Source organism: Ornithodoros turicata, chromosome 8 (genome assembly GCF_037126465.1).
Source record: "Ornithodoros turicata isolate Travis chromosome 8, ASM3712646v1, whole genome shotgun sequence".
NCBI lineage: Eukaryota > Metazoa > Arthropoda > Arachnida > Ixodida > Argasidae > Ornithodoros > Ornithodoros turicata.
In genome coordinates, this window is record NC_088208.1 from 20,736,473 (window position 1) to 20,747,177 (window position 10,705).

Sequence of the window (10,705 nt, forward strand, 5' to 3'; positions counted from 1 at the left end):
AGCCTTTGCCTCCAGCTTAAAAACCAAGAAAGAAGGCAATACGGTAAGAACCCTTTGGGCACCTCAGGTGGGTATGCAAATATGTGCAGGGAATGAAACATCGATTTTTCTTTTCGATTTGTTTTTATTTTTATTTACCAGCGGCAATGTTCGACCTTTCTTCCTATATTCGTTTGCATCGCGAGGCGCCCCCAAGAGCAGTTGATGGAGTCTGTGAACTGCATTATTATTCCCTAGCGCTTTACAAAGGGAGGTATTTTTAGGAGCGGCGCGGAATGTCGTCTGCTAGAGTTTGGTTCTGTCTTCTGCATTCGCGATTGGTTGTTGCTGCCCGCTCCGTTCTCGCGTTATTTTCCTGGTTTACATTCGCTTTTTTCGTAGCCATTAGTGCATAATGCAGTCGTTGATGATGATGATAATGATGGTGCACCACTAATAGTGGTGCTCGCCTCTATACAGTGGGATTGATTTGGAATGGAAGACTGCACAGTTTGTGGTGCTACACGTTTACTGAAGATAAAGTCTTGTAAATGTATTGTGCCGTTCGTAATAAAAGCAACTGGGATCGTGAAACAAAGCCTTTTTTTTTTTTTCAATGTTTTCTGCTGTTTGCAGACGACACGCTGACTCGCATTATTGGATTATTGCCGACCGCAAGAGCTATACGCAAGCTTTGGGACCCCACGCTGTTTTCGCAAAATAGCGCGCGCGCACTAAACCCAAGTTGGGCAAGCGCAGCGGTGACGACGCTATTTCTTCGGTGGGACCCCAAAGCGGCTGGGTGCCCTATTCTTAAAATCGGCAATATGAGTGCCGTTAATTCGTTACCGGGGCCTGACACTTGGGGCAGCGAAGTCATCTGCGGGATGGTGGTTTCCAGTTCCACGATGAAGAAAACCTGAGCGTGGGCAATCAGAGTTTGTTACTGTATGTAATAACTAGAGAGCAGATTTCCAGGCATATGCCTTTTCGCTGGGAGTAGTACAGACTATGCCTTTTGATGTTCTAAGCACGAATCAGGTCGAAGGACCCATTAGTACCCCATTGTTAATGCCTTTCCTGCCTTTTTTTTTTTTTTTTTCGATTAGTGCCTGAATGGGCACTTCACTTGCTGATTCGTGTTTATTTCATAATTTTTGCAACAACAAAAAAAAAAAAAACGAGGACAGGCTTCGTAAACATGTCTCCCCCTGCGGTAGAAAGTAGATTATTTTCCGCCTGTATTTCTTGTACCCGGTGCAACACCACGTCTGCCCTTGCAACTGTGCTTAGTGGAGACCAGGGCTGTATAAGCTACTCACAAAGTGTAATTAACTTAATAGCCACATGATTCAAAAAGTAACGAAGTTACAGGAAAAAGTTACTTAGAAATAGACGCACCTCAGTTAGTTAGAGTGACTCGTGAAACGCAGTACTTCACTCGCAGAGTTACTCGTGAAACTTCACAGTAATTTTAGTGTCGGTTCCTGATTTGTTTAGCAAGACGCAGCGAACGGAACTGCACGAGAACTGCGGAAGTGCACTCGACGGTCTCACTTGTCCTTCCCGTTTCCTTGTCTCGGTTTCTACGTTTAGTTACTGCGTACAAGCTCGCCTGTGCCCTAGCCCTTCTTTCCTCACTATCATAAGACTCACGCTGGCCGCATGTTCATGACGTCCTCGTCCCTAATCGCCATTGAGCGCTAATCGCGGCGCAGGTATCATTCTGCCTGTCAATGTTCAGATACGTACTCCAGAACCGAGTTTCGGCCTTAGAAAGCACAGCCCATGCAATCGAACAGTTTGCATCACTCAGTAGGGGTCATCTGCAGCGCACTCTGCAGTGCGACACAATGTACGGTACAATGGGTATAATGGGAAAGGAGCAAGTTCCTCAAGGTTGTCTCCCTGACCTGTTTGACTAAAGCGCAGGACAGCGCGGGATCCGGATAACTAAAGCCTGGATAAATAGGGTGTAGTAACGTGAATTCGTGAAGAATGTAGTGCAGCATCCCTAAATCCAGCGTTCAGGAGCCCGTCCCGGATTGGTGGACAGGAATCACGTGATACTGAACTACTACGTAAGGCATTTGAGATAGTTTACTAATTACAATCAGAATTTTTTGCAGAACTGTTGTAACCTGTAAGCATATCTGCGCGGTGTGCGCCATCTGTTGGTCTTTCTCTCTCTCTCTCACTGCTTCTCAGAGACCGCTACTGAAGAAACGTCACCGTGACGTAACCATGACGTTGGTAGACATAGTGAAACCGAAACAGCGCCGGCAGAGTACACCTCCGTTTTATACAGCCGTATTCCTTCACGAAGGTCATGTCGCTTCTTCGTATTAATGGTACACACAAAAGAGGTCACATTTTTAGTCGCTTTGATATCTTCGTTGGCGTCCCAGTCCACCGCGAAAAGAAAAGAAAAGGCTCCATCCCAATAGTTACATCGTCTCGGAAGTCAGATGGCGCGGCGGGGATGGATCTAGATGGCGCGGGAGTCCCCTCAGGGTCAGAGCCGTTTATAGAGAGAGTTTGGCCCTTAGGAGGAGCCTAACTTGAACCGCGTCATCCGACGTCACGGCTAAGCGACCTCCCTCGCTGTGCTCTATTGTTATTGTCTCATCGTCAGCCGGTCGCCAACGACATATTGATGCTGATCGTTGTTTACGATGCAAGGAGCGAACACACGTGCGTACATCGTCCTTCGAAAGCCCTTAGTCCTTGAACTCTTTCAGTTTGGCAACAAAGCCCCCCCTTATTACTGCCGGCTGTAGGTCATAAGCCGGTTATTCCTGTAGATTGCACTCAGTGCGACAACAAAGCTGTCGACCAGCTGGCGGACAGCATCAAAATGGCGCGCACCAGGTGGCTGATAAGCGGATTCTGCTTGGATTCAGGCTTTTTGGGCGGTGCAACGTACGATGCCTCTGACGTCAAAATGGACTTCACCCATGAGGCGGCAAAATATCAGAGTATGACTCCATATGAATGGCTCTGCCCAGGGTCAGAGCCGTTTATAGAGAGAGTTTGGCCCTTAGGAGGAGCCTAGCGTCATGAGACGTCCCGGCTAAACGACATCCCTCGCCGCGCTCTTGTCCAGGCGTCAACAGGTCGCCGACGCCATGTTGATGCAAGAGGGAAGACACGTGTATATCACGTCCTTCGGGAACCCTTCGTCCTGGAATCTTTTCAGTGTGGTAACAAAGCCCTCATATCACAGGCGCCTGTGGGTCATAAGCCGGCGATTCTGATAGACAGTATAGGTAAGCAAATGACGTCATAGTGTTAGACAGCGCCACCAGTTTGGTAGAGTTGAACTACGCTCAAAGCTAGGGGCGAACAAGGTCGCGCCGGAAAGCCACGCTCTTGAGGGGACTACGATGGTCTCTGAAAGGGACGCGACCTTCGGTGCTACTTTTCTTTCAATAGGACGCAGTGGACAAGTGCCCATTCGTGGAACCCTGCCCTCCCCTTCCGATTTGTTTCGGTTTCAGTCTGTCTACCAACGTCATGATGACGATTGTCCGGTAGAGATCTATTACATTTAGGGCGACAAAAGTATTGTGACCTAGAGTCACTAAATAAGCTACGCTTCAGAGTAGCGACACTGAGCCGCCATGTTGTTTCGGATGACCTCCAGCCCCACCTCTATTTTGGCAGTAGAAATAGATGAAGGTGAAGTTCAGCAGTGGAAGAAGACGACACTTCGAAGAGCGCTAAATGGATGGCGCTGGAGGTCATCCGAAACAACATGGCGGCACAGTGTCGCTACTCTGAGGCGTAGCTTATTTAGTGACTCTATTGTGACCAACCGGTGGACTGCAACAAAATGGCGCCTATACCCGCTGGCTGATAAACCGATTTCGCTTGGATTCGGGCTTTTTGGGCAGTGCTACAGCGACTCTGACATCGGATAATCCTGCGGATAGTAATGTAACGTTTTGAAATCCGCGAGGATCAAACCGTGCGCTTAAGCGATGCGCGCGAAAAGGCCGAATATTCGCGCAGCCCTAAAGACTCGTTCTAGCTTGGTCCTAAGGTAAGAACAAATAGCTCATCCTGCCTATTAAATGCCTCTTTCCCTGGGTCTGACTTTTTCGGACTAAAACCCCGCTTTCCCCAGCCAGTTTAGTTCCCATCCTGGTTAAGCCCGCTTTCTCCACTAATTCAAATCACATATCACGTACAATATTTAGCACCAATCTGTACGCGTGTCTCACGTAAATATTATTTGAGTGCAACAGTAAACTATGCGAAGCACATTTGATGTTACAACATGTGGTGCTCGCGACTTCGCGAGGAATGAAAAAAAGAGTGAACAAATGTCACCAGAATGTGTCGAATAGCACTCGGTTTCTCCACTAATTGCACACTTTACAAATATCGCCGGATTTTCCTAGCCAGCTTATCCGCACTCCTGTCTGCAGACGTGGTGCACCATCTACAGGCATTGATCGTGGTTATAACCGCGGCGCGCTATACGAACGTCTCGATGAATTACCGATGTATTACTCGAATTGGACAGTTGTTTCGACCTTCTTGGGCCTTCATCAGCAGTGTTCGGAGGGGAGGCGCTCCCCCCATCCCCGAGACATATCTGCTCACAAAACCACGCGCTATTTTTCCCGCAACGGCGCAAACATTGCAAAAATGGCACAACGGCTAAGACGTACGCCGTATACGCTCGCAGACGCCGCTCCTGATGATTACTATGGCCGGATACGGCTATGGCTATTGGCTACGGCTGTGGCTATGACTCGCAGACGTCGCGCCTTTCTATGGCCGGCGCATGCTTCAAGGAACGAACATTTGAACTGGAAGCAGCAAAAGACAATGATAGTGACAAGAAGTTGACGCTACGACTGCTTACTCACAACTAAAAGGTACATTTTCCGCAACTACCCCGACTTCATACTCTTGCGCAAAAGGAACGAGGACTCGTGCGCCGCAAGGAGGAATCGCGACCGTATCCTCTCAGTGCGTGACAATCTGACCCCCAGACCGACCGACTCAGCGGTGCTCTGGATCCTGCTTCAAGAAGACTCCCTGCCAGTCCTGCCAAACAGCAATTTGTTTGCCCCCCTTCGTTGTTTGCCCTTGTTTGCCCCCTTCGAACTCCCCACTATTTTGGCTGTTACCCTCTCTCTAATCCGCGCTGACTTTTGATGCGTACCGCGGAGTTTGGCGTGAAATGCAACTGCGGCAAACCGCCGTGTTACATATCCCCCCTTTTTCTTTTCTGGATCCATCCCTGACTCGGGTTGGTACATTGTCTGCGCGCTGCTGCTAGGCCCAATAACGCCGAAACCGCTGTCCCGTGCAGATATGTGAAGATGGTGATGTCAGGATGAGTAGACAAACAAATAGTTTTATAGAACGAGGACGTACGTCTTATCCCAGCCTAGGTCCCCCTGCTTCCTGGTCCAAATCGCATGTCCTCCTCCTCCTTCAAAAGCGTGGCGCATTTGCATGCGAATGCACAGCGCATGCGCGACTCTCGTTCTGGCTGAAAGCTGGCGGAACCATTGCTACGGTAACGTTACTATGTACTATTTTCCTGTTCCTGAAATCCTTCCGTCAATGAGTGACGCTTTCATCCCGGGTTTCGGAACCAAAAAATGAAGGGTGTGTATACCGTTATCAAGCAGGAGAGCTGTATAGTCAGTGACAACACAAGTCATACACTTGACCCCGCCCCCACAGAAGAATCGCTCCGCGCGCGCGTGCGGCGCGCCCATGTGGGTACTGGGGATAGAGAGAGAACCGGCACTACATCGCGAAGCGGGGGCGTCGTGCAAAGGCTGGTAGCCAATCGCAGGAGCCTTCCACGGATGAGTGGGCGGTCCCAATTGTAGGACTTACTACAAGTTGTCAAGACTATACCTATGGATGGTAGCCTAAGCTAGGCAGCTATGGAGGTGGAGTAGGGAAAATACCCAGTAACGATAACGAACGGCTTTAATTGAGTACTGAGGTGACACCCAAGATTTTTTTTCGTTTTTCGGTGCAGAGTGTTCTCCAACGAATAAAACGAGTTCTTGCGAAAGAACGATGAACGCAAGTGACCTACAAAGCGAGCGCGAGGGCTCTGTTCCGCACACTTTTGAAAAATCCTTCTCCTTGTGAAAAGAGCGCCGAGACGACGTCGTGACGTATGCTACTCCCTCTCACGTGACCAGTGACGAGCTGAGAAGAAAAAAACAAAGGAAAAAAGCCCGGGACATTCTCCCCGTCACGTGAGGATCGTGCCGGCCGTCCGCGGCTGTTTTCCCAGACAGTTTTTTTTTTGTAAATTCGATTGCACAGCTATAAGGCACCACAGAGCGAAAATATTTTGCATGGTGACTCCTGGTGGTCAGCTGGACAAACGAGGCGGGATTTCGAGTGATGTTAAATGTCACCTCATTGTTCTTGCATTGCAGAATGGGTGCACTGCACTCAGCAAGCGCAAAAATATTTTTTCTTCCTCTTCTTCAAAACAGTGGTGCACAGCTTATAGACCTCTATCCGAGAAACATCATCATGACGTTGGTAGACAGACAGAAACCGAAACATATCGGAAGGGGAGGGCTAAGTTCCACGAATGGGCACTTGTTCGCTGCCTCCTATTGAAAGAAATGTAGGACCGAAGGTTGCGTCCCCTTCAGGGACCATCGTAGTCTCCTCAAGACCGTGGCGTTCGGGCGCAACCTTGTTCCCCCCTAGCTTCGAGTGTAGTTCAACTCTACCAAACTGGTGGCGCCGTCGAATACTATGACGTCATTTGTTTACAAACAGGGAGTGGTTTAATCTCTGCGTGAGAAAAAATTAATGTTTGTAGAAATGTGGAGACCTTGATATTGCCATCAGGTGCTTAAAATTTACCTTAAAATCAGACGGATAGGTCTATCAATATAGCAAATACTTACAAACTGTAATACTGTTACGGTTTGCCGACGCAGTCGCGTTTCAAATGAAATTGCCGACGTGTCGTGTTTGAACCTGAACGTCGTGTATAGCGTTACTGCGCCAATAAAATTCAATAAACTCGCTGTTTAATTTACAGTAATACAATTTTATGCACTGATTGATGATGTGAAGCCCGCATATTTACTGAAACGAGCGCCCCCTGATTGAAATCCCCGCCGCAGCGCACCCCAATGCCATGCAAACGTACCGGCAATGTGAAAAGTTCGAATCAGCAGTCCAGCACCCGAACTTACCACAATCAATTTATAAGCATCCACAGGCATTACGTCGAACCAATGTAGCACAGCGCCGTTCTCCTTTACCGACACAAAAACCTTTCCCTCAAACCACGGGGCACGACCGAAGCATATGGTACCTCCTTTTTTTTTTCTTTTTTACTTCTTACACTTGCGTGCTTCAAATTTGCGTCGGCGTTTCCGTGTCAATTCTTGAGCACGCGTTTGCTTGGCGACGGACCTCGTCCGCAACACAACGAGCGCAGCAACGCGCAAGCAAACGATTGTGCAACGCTAAACAAGTTGTCGCAATTGCCATCGACAGCATCAAATGTTTTCGTCTGAAGAGGTCAACATGCCTTTGAGCAGCGTACTACAAATTCGGGGTCCTTTTCCGTGAAACTTCGGTCACCCGAGGCCAAACACGTCGTAGGAATGCCGCACAATGTGATAATCAGCTGTGCACTCATAGACATTGGAATACAGTGGGGCTTTTTCGTGATTTCTGCCGTTCTCAGGACTGACCTGCTCTTCGACATCATTGGTACGTTTGACTTGTTGTGATTGATTATAGGAGCGGAAATAACGCGAGGATGAAATCAATCACCTGCCAAACGTCTTTAAATATATATGAGTTCGCAAGTGGGCTTGTGTTGCTCTGTTCTTGTCTCTTGGGATGTAAAAGTGGCGTCAGACGTTTGTTTTGCCGAACGTCGCATCGCCGTGTTGTTATTTTGTCATCGTAGAATCGACACAGTTGCATGAGGTTCGTTTTAATCGTGCCTTTTTTTGTCGTGTTGTAATGCTATAACTTTGCACGTTCCACCAAATACTATGTATTTATCTTACTTATTTGTTGAGTGCAAGACCAGTAACAACTAACCACGTCGTAGTTATTGATACAACATGCCGTGCTGTCTGCTGGCAAGCGTATTCAGTGCACGTATCATTGCAGGTTCGTTTGCATTCATTCTCCTCGCCTTGGTCAGTTATCACTGGGGTAGCGTATATTCTTTGCGGCAACAACTACAGACATGGATGGTTGTCATTTGGGCACTGAGGTATGGTGCCCGTTGTTTGTAATATTTTGTTGCATATTTTTCGAGCACTCCTGTAAGTTGTGTGTGTTGTGATTGTGCGGTATGTGTGCTAGCCTCTTAGTCATAAATGTACTTAATTTTAGGTTGGGCTTGTACCTCTTTGCGCGGAGGCTGAGGCACGGCAAAGACTGGAGATTAGACAAGGCTCGTGGACGAAAAAGGAAGTTTTTCCTGTACTGGACACTTCAAGGTATGCCACACGTCACTTGCTTTGTTCTATGCTTCTTAAAGGGTCCATTAAGAGATTCCCAAAAAGCAGTGATTCCCTGACGACAAAACTTCCATCATCTCAAATGGATGACAACTGGGATGTTGTATTTGCGTTTTCTTCTTTCACACCTGTACTATGTACATATCTGATGTGTCATCATACATGTTGACACAACAGTCCACATTGTGCATGCGCGCATAATGCTGGTCATCTTATTTTAATTTAATGAATATTTTTGTTCAGAAATGTAGCGGTATGCCTGATGTTTTTAACAGGTGCTGCAGCTTTGCTTTGTTGCCGCATTGCCTTTGTTTTACTGTTAACTGTTACCGTTACTATGCATCTATTTCAGCTCTGTGGGTGTTCATGGCACTGTTGCCAACATTACTACTCAACACTTGCCATAGAAATATTTCTCTCAGCATAAGAGATTACATTGGCTGGTCCCTGTGGGGTCTGGGATTCTGCTTTGAGTTTCTCGCCGACCACCAGAAGGCAGTGTTTCGGAGCATTCCAGAAAATGAGGTGAGGCTCTATCTTTCTCTTTACCTTCAACATACACTACAGTGATGTCCCAAACTAATACCGCTATCACACGGGTATTTGAAGCATCGTTGAAGGCAATCGCCGTCGGACATTTCGAGCACCATAGGCACCATGCGCGCTGCTCCATCGTGACAGCGCCGCCAGTGGCAGTCTTGGAAGTATCCGACGTGATACCAAGCTGCCTGTTCTATGCATTCTCAAGTGGGACTGTAACTTGCGTGGCGACCGCCATAATTAGAAGGGCTGATTTTCAAAGTGCAAATAATGCGGAACCTTTCAGGGGCGCAAACGAAGAGAATGGAGACAAACTGCACAGAAGCAACCACCGTATTTATAATGCGGCGGCATTTATATGGCGCGGCGGCGGTATTTACGATAGCGCGCGGCAGCAGAGGCGCGTCGTCGTCATCTTCCACGGGCCACCACGTATCTAACAGTGCGGAAGGAGATACAGCCACTCGCGTCCGTCTGTGTCCAAACGCCTGTAAACGATACGTCGAGAGGGTGGTTATTTAAAGTCTCCCAAAATCCTGGCTTGCTAGACTATATAGGTGCATTTCTCTTAATTAATCTCTTAGGATTAATTTTGATGGCACTTGGATTAAAATCGGCGGGAAAACCTGTAGTAGGTCGTGGGTAAAGGTGGGGAGAACTCCACGCACTTTAGCGTCCCTATAACTCCCGTGGCATCCCACAGTTGCCGCTTGATGGCCTGCATTATGACGTCGGTCTTCTTTCCAGGGAAAGTTCATATCCACGGGACTGTGGAGCATCTCTCGCCACCCAAACTACTTTGGGGAGATCCTCCTCTGGTTCGGACTCTACCTCTCGGCGAGTTCTGTTCTCAGAGAACTGCAGTTCCTCTCTGTCCTCTGTCCCGTCCTCCAGCTGTTACTCATAACCCGCGTTTCGGGGATTCCGCCCCTCGAAGAGGAGGGGTACCGGCGCTGGGGCAACGACCCTGCTTACCACGAGTATCTGCGGAATACCTCGCTACTTTTACCCTACCTGTGGTAGCGGTGTGTCGACGCACGGCGACGTTGTTGGGCACTGCTCGCAGTTGTGTGGATTTCCTCGTCTGTGGTTGCCACCCCTGGTGGCTGCCGTTTTATGGGCATCACAAAGTGAAGATAGTGCAGGGGATGAAGATTAGGTAATATTTCCTTTATCTAACGTTTGCGTTAAGATGAAAGCGTTTACATGTGCGTAATCTATTCTCAAGCACTTGCTTCATTATGTTTTTCTCTTTTAGGAAGGCATTTATAAAATGAACTTTTGTGTCCTTTTTGCGAACAGTGGAATAGATCCTTCGGTTATACTTTGCTGTAAATATAATAAACAACTCAAGGTTCATGGAAGTTCCCTATTCTGGTACCATGCCTTTATGCACTGCTCACGAATGTGTGTGTGTTTTTTTTTCTTTTTTTTTATTATCTATGCAATGTGAAAAGCAGAGGGGAAACAGCTGCCTCGATAATTCATTGTGCGAAGTGAAATGTTGAGCAGTGTTGGTCCTAAAATAGGGCTGTGTTAAGAGCCCTAACGTATAAACGTCTACTTTGCAATCCTGCCTTACAGATGCTAGGTTGCCTTGGAAACGCATATACAGTAATTGCATCACAGGTATTCGCTCTCTTGTGTACTAAACGAGCAGATGCTTAAATATGTGGGGTAGAAGT

General features: G+C 47.8%; 1 protein-coding gene across 2 annotated transcripts; it reads left to right on the top strand.

Annotated features, from left to right (window-relative positions):
• Positions 1–7,475: 7,475 nt before the first annotated feature.
• On the top strand, positions 7,476–10,420 carry LOC135366650 (uncharacterized). 2 transcript variants are annotated; one of them, XR_010414248.1, is made up of 6 exons: positions 7,476–7,713; positions 8,125–8,230; positions 8,353–8,459; positions 8,833–9,005; positions 9,768–10,179; positions 10,279–10,420. XR_010414248.1 is itself a non-coding variant. In XM_064599448.1 (5 exons), the coding sequence occupies exons 1-5, from the start codon at positions 7,605–7,607 to the stop codon at positions 10,041–10,043; spliced, it is 771 nt and encodes a 256-aa protein (XP_064455518.1). In that variant the 5' UTR covers positions 7,476–7,604; the 3' UTR covers positions 10,044–10,420. The 2 variants fall into 2 exon arrangements, 1 of the variants encoding a protein (XP_064455518.1); XM_064599448.1 differs by having other exon boundaries at positions 9,768–10,420.
• The last annotated feature ends 285 nt before the right edge of the window (positions 10,421–10,705 follow it).

Coding starts and splice junctions, on each gene's coding strand:
- LOC135366650 (XM_064599448.1), top strand. CDS start 7,605: ATGCCGCACAATGTGATAATCAGCTGTGCACTCATAGACATTGGAATA. Junction 8,231..8,352: donor GTTGTCATTTGGGCACTGAG/GTATGGTGCCCG, acceptor ACTTAATTTTAG/GTTGGGCTTGTACCTCTTTG. Junction 9,006..9,767: donor GGAGCATTCCAGAAAATGAG/GTGAGGCTCTAT, acceptor TCTTCTTTCCAG/GGAAAGTTCATATCCACGGG.